General features: G+C 43.4%; 1 protein-coding gene across 6 annotated transcripts in view; it reads left to right on the forward strand.

Annotated features, from left to right (window-relative positions):
- The first annotated feature begins 384 nt into the window (after positions 1-384).
- The window catches only part of LOC136102694 (DEP domain-containing protein 7-like), a 28,845-nt gene continuing 11,452 nt past the window's right edge, over positions 385-17,777 (forward strand). The window contains exons 1-9 of one of the 6 annotated variants that reach the window (XM_065839996.2): positions 385-509; positions 2,760-3,147; positions 5,095-5,225; positions 6,100-6,289; positions 7,095-7,309; positions 8,340-8,482; positions 8,685-8,810; positions 8,903-8,981; positions 9,159-9,476. In XM_065839996.2, coding sequence (XP_065696068.1) covers positions 437-509; positions 2,760-3,147; positions 5,095-5,225; positions 6,100-6,289; positions 7,095-7,309; positions 8,340-8,482; positions 8,685-8,810; positions 8,903-8,981; positions 9,159-9,373 — 1,560 coding nt within the window. In that variant the 5' untranslated portion in view covers positions 385-436 and the 3' untranslated portion in view covers positions 9,374-9,476. Of the gene's footprint in view, positions 510-911; positions 1,510-1,631; positions 1,745-2,759; positions 3,148-5,094; positions 5,226-6,099; positions 6,290-7,094; positions 7,310-8,339; positions 8,483-8,684; positions 8,811-8,902; positions 8,982-9,158; positions 9,477-11,581; positions 11,714-16,045; positions 16,212-17,777 lie in introns of those variants that run through there. The other 5 variants (XM_065839994.2, XM_065839995.2, XM_071808851.1 and 2 more) reach the window with 5 other exon arrangements.

Raw genomic sequence — 17,777 nt, forward strand, 5'->3', positions numbered from 1 at the left:
AACGCACAAACTCTTTGCTGCATTTTCTCTCTGAAAACAGTCGCTGTTCATGGATCTCGCTGGTGTTCGCACCCGCAGAAACATCTTGTAGATCCGCCCGGCCGTGGGTCGGGCTGTCCCCGTCGGCAGGCGGGCCTGGGCGCATCTCGGAGTGGGGGTTGCCTAGATGTGCTTTCGCTGCTCTTTGCCACCGCAGGCCCTCAGACCCATGTCGCTGCAGCCCCCCGTCCCCTTAGCGTTGTCCCCGCCGCCATCTCTGAGGCGCTCCCGCCTCGCGCGGCACGCGGGCAGCCGTTCAACCGCCGCCGCCGCGCGCGCCCCGCCCCCGCGCCCATGGTCCGGCCAATGGGAGACGGCGCGGGCGCGGCGGCCCCGCCCCCCGGCGGGCTACTCTCCCTGCGGGCGGCGAGAGACGCGGCAGTGCGCGGAGCTGGCCATGGCCACGGTGCGGGAGAAGGCGGCGGCTTTGAGCCTCAGCGCCGTCTGCAGCCCCGCCGCCAGGCCGCCGGGTACGGGGTGGGGAGTGCGGCTGGGGGGGAGCGGGGCGACCTCAGCCCGGGCTTGGTGGGGACAGCTGGTGAGGCGAGATGGGGCTGCCCCGCCGCGGGCCCGGGGGTCGGAGCCGGTCCGCTCCGCGCCGGGAGCTCCGCGCCTGCAGCTCCGTGCCGGCGCCTTTCCCCGCTCCGCAGAGGTTCAAATCTTGGCCGCTGTCCGGCGCCGGCGGAGGGAGGTGTTTCCGCCCGGAGGCCTCGTCTGGGCTTCGCGCCTGCCCGACCGCCCCTCACCGCACTCGGCGGCGGAGCTTCGTGCGCAGCCCTGCGGCCCGGGCTCGGTGGTTGCGATCGCGGCGCCTGTCAGGTGCCCACGGGCGGCGGTGGGTACCGGGGAGACTCGGGCGGCTGTTTCTGTCCTGAAAGCAAAGTAAAAATCAGGTGGATCGTTAATGCAACGCGAAAGGTCTCTGGTTGAGAACGTTTTCTGCTTTTCCCCCCACCCCGATCACCGTAACTTTGTAAAACCATTAATACTTAGTGCCCACTTAATACCACTTACCGCAAGAAAAGGTTCTGAGGCGCGTGTGTGGAAGGAAGATGTGATAAAACAGTGGTTAATGGTAACATTTTTTGCAGGTAGTGTGTGTTGATACTTATTTTAGCAACAGAAACCAGCGTTGATGTATGTTTGGTGGTGTTTGGTTTGTTTTTTTTTTTTCTTCCCTTCCAGACAGGCTAGTCAGCTATTCAAATGTAAGGAAATTCTGTATGCTGTTTTGTTTGTCCTGCCTACCTGAAGGTGTCATCAGTTAAAGTATCAGCAAGTGCGTGCTTTGTCTGTCTTGTACTTTTAAAACTGTGAAAGCTGGAGGCTCAGGAAGGTTTCTACCTGGTCTGGTTCAGTGCCTTCTATTTAAAAAGCTTTTTATTTTTCAGACATGAATCTACTCAGAAGCAGGTGTCTATTTGGTAATGGCTCTGAAGAGAGCTGTTGCTTTCCTTTATAGCAGTGCTGGTGTGTTCAAATTCTGTTGCATTCTCTGCTTTTTTTTTTTTTTCCTCCCCCCTCGATATTTACTGCTCCTATGGCTTCTCCTTACCACCTGACAACTTGCTAATTTCTGGGCTCTCTGGTAGATCAGCTGGAAACTCTGGTGCCCGACCTTGGAACACAATTCTCTAACTAAAGCCACTTCAGACTAAACAGAACAGAAAAAATACCTCCTGCATCTCTGTGGAAAATGTTCATGGTAATATGTTCCAGAATGAGTTGCATGTTGTTTTTTTTTAAACACTGCATCACACTGTTAATTCATTTGGTTTGAGGTCTGTCATAACCCCAGATGGCTTTCTGAAGGATTGCTGCCAACTCCTCATTCCATATTTTGTCCTTCAGCTTTTGATTTCTGTCCTCTTTCTCTGCTTTCTCTCTTAATAAATAATTCATCTGATTTACTGAGAAACATGTATTCTAAATCTACCCTCTCTGGTAGCTGCAACTCTTCCCAGTTGGGTGCTACCTGCAAACTTTATAAGTATATTCTGTATTTTTAAGTTTTTGTGGCAGCTGAGTTCAGCCTCTGGTCAAACTGCTAGTTGCTAGCAATGCTATTCTTAATCGGATTGGTAAATGAGTAATAGTTTAGTGGTTTTATTGGGGGAGGGAAGACTGGCTGGCTCGAGGAAGTGACATTGAGTACACAGAGCTCCAATCTCTTTTGGAGCTCTGGCAGGGTAAGTGCCCAGTGAGTGGTGTCTCGAGAGAATTCTTGATCTTGTTAGTGTGATATGCTAAATGCTGATTGTGTGTATGCACAGTCCTGTTGGAAACAATGTTCTGATTTGTATCTTCATCCCTGGTTCCCTCTTCTGGGGCCCAGCTGTGTAGGTTTGTCACTGTTCATAGAAGAACTGGGGAGTTACAAGTCCTATGGCTGGATTTAGGTTGTGGGAAGCTGTGCTTAGGAGTAGGTTCTGCAAGGGTAACGATTAGGTGATGGAGGAGCATGCAAAGGGGTAGTGTCAGAGTGACAGGCTGAAAGAGTTAGAAGCTCCAGGTTGCAAAGCTTCAGGCTAATGCAACAAGAGAGAGACTTTGGTGCAATGCAGGCAGACTTGCTAAGGCAATAACAAAATGTAAATACATGAGCAAATCTCAAAGATTTTGAAGTCCTTACAAGATTCATGAAAGCTAGAAGCCAGAAAGGGGGCAGTTCTTTCCTGATTGCAACATTAATTTGGTCCTTATGCTTTCTCTGTTCTTAGGCTTTAGCTTGGCGCAGAAACCATTTGGAGCAACATATGTCTGGAGCAGCATTATCAATGCACTTCAAACTCAAGTTGAAGTGAAAAAGCGTCGCCAGAACCTGAAGTGCTATCATGACTGTTTCATTGGTTCCGATGCGGTGGATGTTGTCTTTGCCCATCTTCTGCAGAACAAGTATTTTGGGGATGTTGATATTTCCCGTGCTAAAATAGTGCGTGTATGTCAAGCTCTGATGGATTACAAAGTATTTGAGGCTGTTTCAACTAGGGTCTTTGGAAAAGACAAACGGTCTGTGTTTGAAGACAGTAGCAGTAGCCTCTACAGATTCACAAATGTCTCAAACCAGTCGGAACTTGATAAAGATTACCAGAAGTGTACACCACAAAGGTTAGTACCTGGAACATGAAGACATTTTTTACTATAGGAAATTATTATGTGTTCTGGAGACAGAAGTGAAAACTTTTGTACAATTACAGGACCTGGAGGGGAAAAAAATTGATACTTTACAGATATTTGTGGGTAGAAGATAGGTAGGAAACAGCAATCTGAAGTGAGTAAATCATTCAGCAACCTGTGTAGTTACTTATTTTTTGTGTCTGTTATCACATTGCCTGGGGGGAGGAGGTTAGGCGGGTAGAAATTAAGTGCATTACAGATACTGATCTACTGGGCTCTAAACCAGTATAACCAACTGGAATTCAGGTGCATCAAACAGCCTAATGCAATGGAACAATCTTTAGTCACTGCACACCTAGCTCTGGCATAAACCAGTAATCCAGCCAGTTTTTAAGGAAAAAACAGGTAAAAATTGTTTTCTTCTTTCATAATCTTAGCTCTACTACACTTAAAATTTACCTTTTGAAATGTTTTGGGCTGTTTCTTTGTGCATGTATGACTTATTCCTAAGCTAGGGAGCAGGCTGTTACGCTGTTGTGCTATTACATACCATTTTAGAAGCAGAGGGAAGTGCAACAGTGAGGTTTTGTTTCCCTGTCTCTTTAGGAGTGGGCAAAGAAGGTTGAGAATGGTACTGACTAACCCATCACAAAACAGAACACATTGCTCTGAAGATATATAACTTCCCTTAAACAGTTTTTGTCAAGTGTTCACATCTGAACATATTCCAACATATTCTTACAAGAAACACTCTTGAAAATTGCAGATAGTATTGACCTGAAAAAGAAAATATCTTATGTGATTGATGTGTTAATAAGAGTAGCATATGTGAACTTCAGTGCCTCAACCCAACCAATGAGAAAACTCTACAAGAGGAGATTAAAAATGGGTAGTACCTTGGTCCTGCTTCTCCTTGCTCTTCCTTCCCTCCCCCCTACTAGCTCTTGCTCTGTTCTAAAGCAAACTGTGCCAAGTCTTTATTTGCAAAGAGGATAATTTGTGAGAAATTAAACACTAATCAAATCTGGTATTTAAAAACATATTCATAACAAGGGCTGTTATAGCAAGACTTACAAGATACTGGACAAGCAGTCATGAAACAAGGTTATTCACGTTCTATTAGTGTAGAATAAAGGTGTTTTTCTTCTGGGCAGGGCACAGATCCATTGGGTTACATTTCTTCATCTGGCAGAAAGAACAGATCTATTGCACATGCAGCTCATCACACACATAGCAAAGCTAGTGCACATCAAAAGGATTTTCCACTGCCCTAAAACAAAGAAGCTATAGAAATTGAAATTAAACAAGTATGCTTGGAGGAATAGTAATTTTGTGGCTGGAGTTGTTACGCTGTCTGCTCGATAGCATATGAAGGCAGTTGAGAAGGACCAGCGAACACACAGAAGTGGGTGACAGGTTTCTGAAGCTTTCAATTAGCTGATGGCATGAACAAGCTTCATAACTTGAGGAATGATGTTGCTACAGAGCAATCACCGTCTAGGTTTTTGAAAAGAACAGCTCTTAAATTGTGTCCTCGCTTCACCATCAGGAATAAGGTCTTAAAACTCTGGAGGTTTTGAGGGTAGAATTTTGTTTGGGTGGTTGAAAAATAATTTGTCCTCCTAACCATTTCCTCTTAGATTTTCTCGGTGGCAACTGAGGTAGCTTGCTGGTGCCAGCTGTGACAAGTGCTAAGAGAGGAACTGTGCACTTGCATGCCACTGTTGCACACAAACAATTCTTTAAGGTATCATACATTCTCTGGTACGACTTGGACAGAGAAAGTGTCAGGTAGGGGAAAAGGAGAAGATTATATAAATATTTATAGAGAGAAAATATTATTTTAATCTCATATTTATGTGTTACATGCTATGTTTGGATATCCATTTATGTGGAGATGTATATATATTATATAAAAACCGTTTTTTTTAATCTCAGACATGAGAAGAGCATGTTGTTTCATTCTACTCCTGTCAAACCAGAAAACTTGGAGGACCTCTGGGAAAACCTAAGTTTAAAGCCTGCAAATACCCCTCGAGTAAACATTTCGGACAGTTTGTCCCGTCAAGGTAAGGCAAATAATGTTGCAGTCATTTGTTTGTGGGAGAAGGAAGATAATCACTGTAGGACTGGAAAGGCTTGGGCCTGACAGGTTGGAGACAGTAAAACTGACTCTTGTAGTATTTTGTTTTGAACACATGTCATAACAAAAGCAAATTATATTTGTTGCAGGCTTGCTTTTTACCTCTATTTTATCAGACAAGATCCATTATCTCTAGTTGAATTTTGTAGAGAAGAATACACAATTGTGTAGCACATGATTTAGGACCATTTTTCATAATATTAAATTATGTACACTACTTCTGTGCTTGACTTAACCATGGCCAATAGTTGACTGTAAGCTAAAACTCCTTCCTAGCTTTAACTGTGCATCTGCGCCATCCAGCACTCCCTCAGTATTTGTGAAACTCTTCTTGGCAATTCATGTCGTCCCTCTCAGACTAAACTATGATCTAAGGTGCTTTTTCCTTGGGTTAAAAATGCTGATGCATCCTAGAAACTCAGAACTTGAGCCAGATCATAATTGTGGAAGCTGTGGTAAGAATAGTGTCACCATTATATTTTTCTTTAATCCCTTACCTAGAACACAGATCGCTTGCAAGTTAGAGCATGAAGAATGTAGGATGCTTCAGACCTATCTAAAAAGTGGTTCTCATAGTTAACCAAACAAATGGCTAATTCTTGCCTTTTGCAGTGATAAAAAGCACTTAAAGGTGATAAGGGCCATACTCTCTGTGACTGTAAATCTTTATTTGGGTTGACTTAATCTCTTAGGTTAGGACTGGTGGGAGGAAGGGGGTTTGTCTTGTTTGTTTGTTTTCATAATCTCTCTTTATGCGCATGCTGAATCTCCCTGTGCTTTGTGTATTCCACCCTTCCCAGTTATTAACGAAGTATGGCAAGAACAAACAATTGCTCGTCTGCTGCAGCTTGTAGACCTTCCACTCCTTGAGTCTTTACTTGAGCACCAAGAGATCAGACCTCAGCTTCCACAATCAAGGAAGGGAACTGGATATGTCATCACAAGTAACTACCTAGATAGAGAGGTTCTCAAGGCCTTCAGTGACTCACAGTAAGTATTTGTCGCTCACCTCTGCAACTTGGAAAAACTTGCTGCTTTCATGGGAATGTAAAGCACAGTCGATCTTGGGGTAGAAATGTAGTAATCTCCAGTACTGCAGAAAGGATGTGAGGAGACCTGACTGGAATAACTGGTAAATAGCAGTTGCTAAGCTCTAAACCAGAAGTACCTGAGACAATTTCTGCTGACACTGAAAGAGTTTTTGAATGCAATTATAGTATTTGGTAGTATTCAGATGGGAAATAGTTTGCATTGAAGGAAGAATAGAGGATTTTGCTATCATCTTGACATTTTTTCCTTTAAACTATTCCCTCACAAGTAATTTTGTTTCTTCTACTGTATTTAAAAACAAACAAACAAACAAACAAACAACCAAGAGCACTGAGCCTGAAACTATATATAAATGCACCTATAAACATAGTCTGAAAAACTTTTACCAGTCTGAATCAGATCAAGGTTCATGTTTCTGTTTATTTAGCAATAACTATGTCCTTGTCTAACAGTAGAGGACATCACTAACTTAAGGTTTAACTGCTTGTGACTGTTCACGTGTGTGAGTTACTAATTCTTCATCTTGATTAAATACATAATAAATAGGTATATGGCTATATTCTCTGCCTGTGTCAAGAAAAGTGTCTTGCGTATATGTGAATTTCTGATGTATCTAAGAACCTACATGTGCAGTTTTTGCTGTGATTGAGAAACCAGTCTATCTACTTTCTGTGAAAAACAATGCAACCAACTCTGAAAGGCACCAGTAAGTAATGCTACAAAGATAAATCGCTCTGTCTTCTAGAACAGATGAATGGCTCTCAGCAGCAATAGATTGCTTGGAATATCTTCCAGATCATATGGTGGTAGATATTAGCAGGAACTTGCCCGATCAACCAGATAAAGCAGACACATGGAAACTACTGTTGTTTGAAAATATTGGTAGATACTACGGCCAAAAAAAGGAGCCACTGTTAAGCCATGCACCTGAAATTCATTCAGGGATTGCAGAACTGTTAGGTAAGTAAAATAAAGCTGTGTTCCTAAGCTTATGTGAGATAGTACTGACAAACTGAATATTTACTACAGCAACTAAGCTTAAAGATTTACTTCTACATGTTTTCTTTAATTTCTAGTCATGGAGACCGTGCTTTGAAATTTTGGTCTTGACTATATGAAGTTCTGTAGTATTTGTTTAGGTCTATGTAGGCTGTGAAATTGGAGTGCTATAATTTGGTAGCAGTTGGTATCTGTGGAAATTAAATATCCATGGGAAATTAAATATAAACATGGCCTAATGTTAAATATTTAGGCCATGAGATCTAAACTTAATGCTGTGTGGATGCTTTGTACCTCATTCACAACTCTCTCCTCTTTTCTACAGAAATACGTTTCTTAAATTTTGTTTGGACACCACTTTAGGAAGTTGTTGTTGTTTTACTCATCAATAAACACAATCCTATCCCTGTTCTCCTTATTTTTCATCCTTCTCTGCCTTAATTATTCTCCTTGTTCTTTGTTTGTGGGAATATTTTGCATTTATATCCCACTTTTCCTCCCTATGTGATAAACCTACTTCGTTCAAATAATTCACACATCTAAAATGGGTGTTCTGCATAGTAAAGCAAATTAAAACTTAGCGAAGCCGTACAAAACAGATTGCAGCTAGTTAATCAAACTACCCTGTTTATCTAGGACATAATCCTCATTTCTTGGGTGATCTTTATTTCCACAACAAGGGGTCATTCATTTTCTTAACAGAACCATTTTCATGTTTCAGTATTTCATGTTCTATTCAAGATGCTGAACTGTAGTTGAAGCTAATTGAAAGTGGAAATTCTTAAATATCAGGCTAAAAGCTGGGTGTGGGCTATTCTCACATTGCATGCAAAGAGCTCTCATCAGCCTGCGAGAAGTTTTTGTGAGAATGAATTGCCTTTTTTGATCAGTTCCGTTTAGAGAGATGAACGTCTATTCAGTGGTTAATTTAGGTGTTTTATCGTAACATTTATTTAAATAAATATGGTCTCCTTCCTTTCTCTCCCGGCAGTGAATGGGAAGATGGAACAGTGTTTAGAAGCTGTTCAACTCTATTTGAAACTCCTAGACAGCCAAGTCAGGGAGGAGTTCAGAAGGCTACTGTACTTCATGGCTGTTGCAGCACATAATACGGAGCTCAAACTACAGGAGGAGGTAAATGCGCATGCCTAACTGTTACTCGTTGCTTTACACTTACTGAAATCTAGAGGTCTCAGATACTGGTCAGAAGACACATTTGTAGCTTGAATCTGTGACTACCAGAAAAGCAATGACTCTAGAAGAACAAAGGTGATGCTTTTTTTAAAGGGGGAGACTAATTATCCTCTTCTGGTCATCATTTTGCATTATTCTTTAGAGTGACAACAGGATGGTTGTGAAAAGAACATTCTCTAAAGCTATTATCAACAATAAAACTTTATCCAGAGGGAAAACTGACCTTCTGATCTTGTTCCTCGTGGATCACCAAAAAGATGTGTTAAAGGTAAGTGCTAGAAAATGACCAGGGTTTTGTTATCTTGTATGCTTATGCAGAATTGCCTTTTTCTAAGCTGCTGTCTTCTCTTTCTATTCAAGATCCCAGGGACACTGCATAAAATGGTCAGCAATAAACTGATGGCTTTGCAGAAGGGCCAGGATCCTAGTATGATAACAGGTAACAATTTGAACTGAACTTTGTTATTCTTGTCATGCACCCAGATAGAAGGGACTGTGATGATGCAAAAACACTTCCTGCAACAATAATTGGACTCTGAAGGAGGCTGAGTCTGTAGAATCTCAAGGGTGGCCGAGTGTGGTGTTAACTGTCTGAATATCTCGTGTTTCCTTTTAGGCTATACCTTTTGCCAAAAACTTGATGAAGGAGAATATCGCTCCAGTACTGAGAAGACCACAAAAGATGAGCTATTATCTCTGTTGAAAGCTATTGATGAAGATGCGAATCTCTCTGACAAAGAGAGAAAGAGACTGCTGGGTCAGTTCCATAGTAGTAATCCAAGTATTTTTATGCAGTATTTTGGAGACAGAGTTACTAATATGTGTGTGTGACTTTAAGTATAGGTTGCTTTCTATCCTTCAGCATTGAAAACACTAATATATTTGTAAATCTTTTGTATTCATGTATCTAATAAAATTATTTTGTGGAAATGGATGGAATTCATAGAATTATTACCAAAGCAAATGGTACCCAAGTTTAGACTGCACTTAGAGTTACTTTGCTCATTCTCAATTGCTGTAGGGCCAAAATAATTCTTCGTTTTCCTCACCTAAAGAGAAGTCTATTGACTTTCTCTATTCAAGCATCAAAATGACTGAGATGGGAAACACTGAACAAGGTCTCCCTCTCAGCCTCCTTTTGCCCCAGCACTGAACTTTATGCTGAACCTTTCCTGAACCTTTCCTTTTTTTCTAACTGGCCTTGCACAAGGTGTCTCAATCACATAGCATCGATCTCTGACTTGCTGTGTAATGGAGAGAGCTGAAGAACATCTTCTGCTTGATATTCCACAGCTTTTCTTCAAGCTTGCCAACTACCTATACTGTGCAGGTACATGACAAATTATGATATTATTTTAGGCTAAAATGGCACGATATTGAGAAAGTGTCAGGGAAAACTACTTTTTCCCAGCTGAGTCTTACTCTGTACCCTGATTTCCCACTGAGTCTCCTGGGATGGTAAAGATATTCTGGATTTGGTTGCCACAGAACAGACTGTTTATTGGCTGGTTGTCTTCATCCCTGCAGTGTTTTGCTCCGTCTGTAAGTCTGATGTCACCAGCTGTAATTAGAAAGGCCTTTGGGTTTTCTTATGGCTATATGTGTTATCTGTGTCTGGTCTACAGTGGAAATCCCAAGCTGTGCAACACTGGCAATTGCAAGCAGGAAAATATATAGCATGATCAGAGATCTGATTTTGAGTCTTGTGGAGTTATCTTTGGGGTGATGCCAGCAAAACTTTGTTAGAGTTACTGTTGCAAGCAATCACGCATTTTGTGCCATGTGCAGTGTCCATAGAGCTCCGTTCTCTTTTATTTGGGGGAAAAAAATAGTTTAAATGGGATCAAATGTCATCTAATCATGAAAACAAAGTAGTAATATCTATTACAAACCCATGTGGTGAGCTGTTTGTAAAAACAAATCCTATTTGAGATGCTATTCTGTAATGTATCACTCTTCAGTCTCTAGTGGTGTCTGTTGGCACTGGTTTATCGCTTCTCCAGAGCACTTTCTCTGCAAGTGAGATGATGACCCGGTGTGCAGCAGGACAATGTATTACTGTGTTGTGATGGGGGAGGGAGGACGAATGTGTAAGAGGCTTATTCTAGTCAGTTAGAAAGGGCTTCTAAAAGATAATCAGTTCTTGAAAACTAATAGCAGTGGGGAAGTGTAACCCTTTTTAGTAGTGATTTCCTTCTAGTTCTTAGTTTTAACTGAAAGCTTTTGATTATAGATGCACTTTCTCGGAAAAAGCACGTTAAAACATGGGGGTGGAAAGGCAGTTTCTTCTTGGAATTTCTAATGATATTTTTCTTAAGTTACTTGTGGTGTTGCATCGGTTGCCTCTTCACCAGAAGTATATCCCTTTTCTGACTCCTGATTCTATGTGCTGCCTGGGCTGATCTCGCTGTAAGAGGATGAGATTTCTGTCTCGAAAATGAGTTCCTGCCCATGGGCATTGCCTGCTGCAGTGCTGTCCCTGCGTGGTGTGAGTCACTGGGCTATGGTGCCAGGCTGGTTTTCAGGGTACCGAGGAGCTGTCTGTGGAGAAGAACCGGACGGGAGAGACGCTGGGAAGGTTCACGGGTGGGTACAAGGCAGCGTGGCCTTTGGCTGGGTGCGGTACAGCCCATTTGACAGTACAAAGATTGAAGTTGAACTTGAGACACTACTCTGTAATATATCCCTCTTCATTCTCTAGTGGTGTCTGTTGCCACTGGTTATCGCTTATCCAGAGCACTTTCTCTCCAAGTGAGACGGTGACTGGGTGGGCAGCACGACAATGTATTACTGGGGGACATTGTGATGGTTGCTGGATGAGGTGTCTGTAAGTGAATCAACACAGAAAGGAAAAGCTGTGGCTTCTTTCCCTGCTTGCTCCCGGTCTGGAACAGCGCTTTCATTTGCTGGGTGGATTTAATCTAAATTAGCACAGGGCGGTGGGTACACACACCTATTTATCTGTGTTAGAGTGCGGGTGGAGGATCAGCGTTACACCACGGGCCGGCGTGCCAGGCTGGGCCGCAGGCGCAGCCCCGCGGAGGGGCGGGTTCCGCCCCTCCGCGGGGCTGCGCCTGCGGCCCAGCCTGGCACGCCGGCCGGCGGGAGGCAGCCGGGGCTGGGCGGCCGCTCTGTTAGAGCCGGTGGCCGCGGCTCCGTCTCCGGGCGGCGGTAAGGCGGCGGGAAGGCCTCCGGTGGGGCTGGGGCGGCGGGGAGGGCCCCGGGAGCGGGAGCCGGCGCGGTGCCGGGCGGGGGCTGTGGAGCCCGGGAAGGCCTGACTGAGGGGCTGTTTGCCGGGGAGGGCGCTGTATGGAGTGCTGGCCGAGGGACGCTCTGACACTCCCCGTGCCTCGCCCGTTTGGCGTGTGGGAAATCATCCCCCCCGCGGCTGCGCTGCCGGGCGGGTTTTCTGTGGGGCCCGTGGATGGGCCGCTGTGGCGGCCGTGGCTGGAGGTGCCCCGACTGGGCAGCAAAGAGGGAGCGCCCGGGGACTCCCAAACCCCTGCGGAAGGATCACAGGGAAACTGGTGCTGTGCTGGCGAGGGGGTTGAGGGGGTTCTCCTTCCCCTCTACTCTGCCCTGGGGAGACCGCATCTGGAATATTGTGTCCAGTTCTGGGCCCCTCAATTCCAGAAGGACAGGGAACTGCTGGAGAGAGTCCAGCGCAGGGCAACAAAGATGATGAAGGAAGTGGAGCATCTCCCTTATGAGGAAAGGCTGAGGGAGCTGGGGCTCTGGAGCTTGGAGAAGAGACTGAGGAGTGACGTCATTAATGTTTACAAATATGTAAAGGCTGACTGTCACAAGGATGGAGCCAGGCTCTTCTTGGTGACAACCAGTAATAGGACAAGGGGCAGTGGGTGCAAACTGGAGCACAGGAGGTTCCACTTAATTATGAGAAGAAACTTCTTCTCAGTGAGGGTGACAGACACTGGAACAGGCTGCCCAGGGGGGTTGTGGAGTCTCCTACTCTGGAGACATTCAAGACCCGCCTGGACACCTTCCTCTGTAACCTCAGCTGGGTGTTCCTGCTCCGGCAGGGGGATTGCACTGGATGAACTTTCCAGGTCCCTTCCAATCCCTGACATTCTGTGATTCTGTGAATGGCAATGTTGCTGCTGCCTGGTGTGGTGTTTTTGTTCTGGTACCTTGTGTGGTCTCTTCTTGTAGATGCACCAGAGCCTCACACAGAGCAGGTTGTAGGTGGGGAGAACAGCAGGAGTTCACAAGTAGCCTTTCTGACACGGAAGAGGGACAGAGCATCACCACACTGAGCTGAGGTGCATCTTGCGTTTTACTGGGTTATGTGGTAAAACGGGTTTTGATGTGGCAGGTGAGCAGAGGAGAGAGTGTTGGGAGCTTCCCAGCATCTCTCCTGCCTGGTACTTCTCCACAGACAGCTCCTCGGTACCCTGAAAGCCAGCCTGGCACCACAGCCCAGTGACTCACACTGCACTTGGACAGCTGTAATTCAGAACTCGCACTCCAGCAGGCGATGCCTGGAAGAACAGCGGCTCTCAGGGCTTCTGTGTTTGGCCTGCAGGTTGGGGCACCTGTCCTGTCTCCTCATCCAGAGCAGCGGTGATGCTGGAGTTAGGAGGAGCTGCTTCAGTCTTGTGCGTACTCCACAGAAACACAGTGGAGTTTATTTAATGCTGGTGTGCATCAGATGATTCAAGGACCCTTGGTGAAAAGGAACCTGTGGAAAATATTTTGTTTGGATTTTAATTTGTTGGGCTTTTCTCTTGTGCTTCTGTTTTTATTGAAAGTAAATTGAAGGAAAGTGCCAAGAAGTAGGTTTTGTTCTAGTAAGAGTCAGAATTGTTTCTGTGAAAGGCAAGATGACAATCACACTTTTGGAAGAGGTACTGTCAAGCTTATTTACCTAGTGGAAAGAGGATTTGTTCTAGATGTATCCTGGCAAATAATAGCAGTAATCCAGCAGAAAAGAGTAGACTATTGCAAACCAAACAGATAAAGCAACAAGGGTGCTTGTTTACCTCATCTGCTGAACAGTCATTTGGTAGAATGGCCCAGGAGTTCTTGTATGTGCTTTCCACAGCTGAAATAGGACTTTTTTTTTTTTTAACAAATGGTATTTAAATGAAATAGTTTGTTTTGAGACTGTAGCTCTTGATCTGCCATTTTATGGAAAGCGCTGCTTTAGGATGTAGTCTGTGCGATGGGCAAAGCTTGGGATAGTAATCATGAGACTGATTATCGCCTTGACCCTGTCATTTATTTTATCTTACTATAATATCTTCTGTGAGCCCTCAGGCGACTCAACTCACACCTCTATTTCCTCTGTGTAAGGTATCTTGTAAAGTTTCTCTGCTTTTCTAAGGGTAGTGAAGATGAAGTGCAAGGCGTGTGCATTAAAGACCTGACTGTGTCTTGGTTGCGTCATCTTTGTGCTGCAGATTCTGACTTCAGGAGGGTGTTCTGTGGAAGAGAATGGACAGGGAGAACAACATTCTGGTTGAATGGATGTGGAAGCCTTTATGATAATGTTTTTTTCCCTAGCCAAATTGAACAACATGTTTCCTTCTTGTGTTTAACCAGTCCTTATTTTTTTAACTGCAACTGTTGCAATGATCTTCTCTGTTAACTGCTTTTTTATGAACAGTGCTACTTGTCTTCTTGCTGTGAGAGTGTTTGCGCTAACAGACCTTTTATCCGCTAGGCCAGAGATCCTCTTCTCCTGTTTCCAACCAGTGGCTCCCCACTGGTTCCACACTGGCGTGCTGGGCTGGATACCTTATGTTACACCAAGCTGGGGCCTGGCTCTGCCTTAGCTATAATAAAAAGGTGGCAATATAACCCCAGCTCTGCACTGACCGCCAGCTTCTTGTCCCAGCTGGGAGTGTCAGTGTATGTGAAGGGGGAGCTGGTCGAGCCTTTGGACCAGGGACATTAGTTGCAGTGTTCCAGCTGGAGGTGAGGGTTTGTATATTGGTCTAACAGGACCTGTATTGACATCTTGGTTTTCCTCTGTAATTTATCCCATGCTTTTTATGCCTTGTCTTCTTTTCTAAAATAGAAACCACACAGTGCTGTGGACAAGTGTCATGTGTTATCTTGTGCATCTAGCAAGATGATGATCCTGAGTCATTGTTGAACAAACTCATTTCTTATATGCACTGAGCTTTCCAGCTGTCCTGTAGAATCACATCGGCATAATTGATTTAAGCACTGATGGAGTAGGGTTAGTTATTACAGCTGTTGTATGAAAATTAAAAAGTCCCAGTGCTGTGTTGTATCCTTATCACTGTTGCTGTAGCCTCTTCAAGTGCAGTCTTTGACACTGCAAGTGTTTTTTCCTAGTAGCTGTGAGGTGCCTCTGGAGGCTGCGTATCTTGCTGAGAGCTTGTTTCTTTCCAATTTTCAAAGAGGGGATGGTGGGATACTAGGTGGAAGAGGAAGGTTTACTTTGTTTGTTGTGTCTTTTGTTTGTTTGCTTTTCCAGGAGCTTTCTTTTTTCGTTCATTTGTTTGGTTTTGAAAGGCAGACTCTTCTTCACTTCCCACTCCACAGAACATCCAAGTTATTTAATGAGTTAGAGAGATCATGTTCTCTCTAATAGATTTTAGTAAAATTGAGGTCTGAACAGTAGCTTCTTGTATTATAGCAATTTTTAATGGTAAACTGTACAAATTACATTCTTCAGAGGGAAATCTAAGCATGTGATAAGTGAAGATAATGAATGGTGAGACATGCTTTTCTAATGGTCACTTTTTCAGTGTAACTTTGGGTGCACTGCAGGTATCTGTGATGTAATAAAAACATTATTTAATAGCTAATGTTTAATAAACTAATATTCTAAATACTGTAACTATGTTCTTTCCTGTCTTAATGTTGTTTTGTTTTTTAAATAATCCTGATATTTTTTGCATAAACCATGACTCTTGCATGGAATGTAGATATGGAGTAGAATTTTATGTTTTGTTTTGTTTTGTTTTGTTTTTTTCCCTGCTTCTTGATACATTCAGATGGCTTTGAGAGAAAACTTTAAAGTTCTGAGAAGTTGGGGCAGATCATAGTTCAGGGGTACGTTATGTTCAGAAAGCTTTGTCACTATGTAGCGCTAAGATGTCTTTACAATCTTTTTGTAAAAAGTGTTTGTGATACCATTCTGAAGGTGCTTTTACTGCTCTCTCATAAGCAATGCTAAGAAGGAAAGTTAAATATATATTTTTTTTCTCATCTGTATGCATTATGGTGAAGGAACAGTTTCAGATTTTTGAGAACTTACTAGAAATGCAGATTAAGTCAATGGCAGCTGTGTTGAAAACATCCTGTTTTATGTAAGGTGGGAAGTGAGTCACTGAGTCCAGGTCCCTGACCATTATGGGAATGACATCGTACAATTCCTCATAATATTCCTTTTATTCTTATTTTTTTTCTTAATCAGGAGAACTCCTGGGGATGTTTTCCTACTCAGCCATGCCAGAAAATGTTTATTCATTTCCTTTTTCTTTTTTTTTTTTTAATTTTTCTGAAAAGAACCAACTGAAAATGTCTCAGAATCCTGACAAGCCACATTCAAGTGAAGAAAAGTTGAGTGGTTTGGAGGATGGTCAAGAGGAGAGCTCAGACAACCCAGATCGGTCCGTCAGAAAAAGAATACGACAGAGTGCTCCAGGGTCACACAGAGATGATACACCCAAGTGTAAGCAAAACTGCTTTATTCAATTAAAAAAAGAAAAAAAAGTCTGTATTTTTTTTCATGGGGACAATTATGGTGTTTTATAGCATTCTGTGCAAGTTTGAGTGTTTTGCAGTTAAATATTGTGCAACTCCCGATCATTTGCTTCAAAACTGAAACACCTTTCTCCCTGTTTTAGCATTTAATTGTTCACAATAACCGTGTTGCTCCAAGCCACGTATATCTTAGATACCTTTGTGTGTCTGCACTCACAGAAGGGAGAAGCACTTACTCCAGCATGTTCTAGTGAAAATGTTGCTGTTGTTTCCATTATCAGCTGAACCTTCTGGATTTTTGCAGCCTCTGTTTCTGCGGCAGGGCACGGAAGGCTGTTATCAACAAAGCGATGTCCTGTCACCCCCCTCCCAATACAGACAGAAAGTCGTATATTTAATCGTAATACTACTTCTAGTGTCAAACAGGACTGCATATTTTAAGTTTATTCCCTGGGCATATTTTTGTCTTTTTGTTTTTAGCACGAGGAGCTGGGTGCAGTATGGCTACCAAATCTATAGATAAAGACAAGGGGAAGCTTTCTGATTCCAGGGCTTCAATACAAAGGGGCAGAACTGCTCAGATAACTAGTTCCAAATTTCTGTAGAGAGTGTGTGAGCATGTAACTTTTTATTTGTCGCATTCTTTTTATTTTTCAATAGTGTTCGCTGTTACTTGAGGTTTAGTGCCACATTACACAGAGGTGTTCTCACGTCTTGCTAGTTGCCTGGTAGGAAACGTGGTGTATGTATGGAGAAAGGATACAAACACCTGAAAGTAAAATGCATAGCATGGTCTTGCACTGCATTTACCACAAAGAAACTGTTGGTCTCAAGCCCTCCCCTTTTGTAAGGGAGCAGGTACAATATGAGAATGAAGGAACATGATTTAAGAGCATTCTTTGGTAAATGAAAGAGTCTGAGCTTTTAATGCATCCACTGCTGGGGTGAAGTAATTTGGCAGTCGGACAAGAGAACTCTCATTCAGCTGCTAGTTCTTCTCAGAATATCAATCCTTGCTGTGTTCCCAGAATCACTAGGCAGAATTCAGCTCCAAGCAGAAAGGAAATAAGGGTTTAGGAGGGCTGCACAATAAAAAGCAAGATATTAATGAAAAATTAGCACATTGGAACCATGCTGTATATACTTGGGACAGCTCTGAATGCAGTCAAGTGATGGACAGTTACTTTTAAAGGACCTTTTCTATGTTACTAGCTTAAGTCCAATCAAACTGGATTATCAAATGAGGCAGTCATTATAGTTTCCCTAAAACATATTTCAGTGAACCCAGCCTATGAAGATCCCTGGTTGTTTTCTTTCATTTTGGGCATCAGTATGTGGCTCCTACGCCCACATGGTAGTTGAAGTGAATGAACCACAGAGAGGAATCGAGCCATTAGGGCAGTTTCCCCAATTTCCTCTCCACTAGATGTTTTCAGGAGGAACCAAGATGAACCTTACCATCCTTATGTGCCTCACATGAGGACAATAATGATCTCACCTTCTCCTTTTTCTCAGATACCTGGACCAGGGAGGA

Source organism: Patagioenas fasciata, chromosome 5 (assembly GCF_037038585.1).
Source record: "Patagioenas fasciata isolate bPatFas1 chromosome 5, bPatFas1.hap1, whole genome shotgun sequence".
Classification (NCBI taxonomy): Eukaryota; Metazoa; Chordata; class Aves; order Columbiformes; family Columbidae; genus Patagioenas; species Patagioenas fasciata.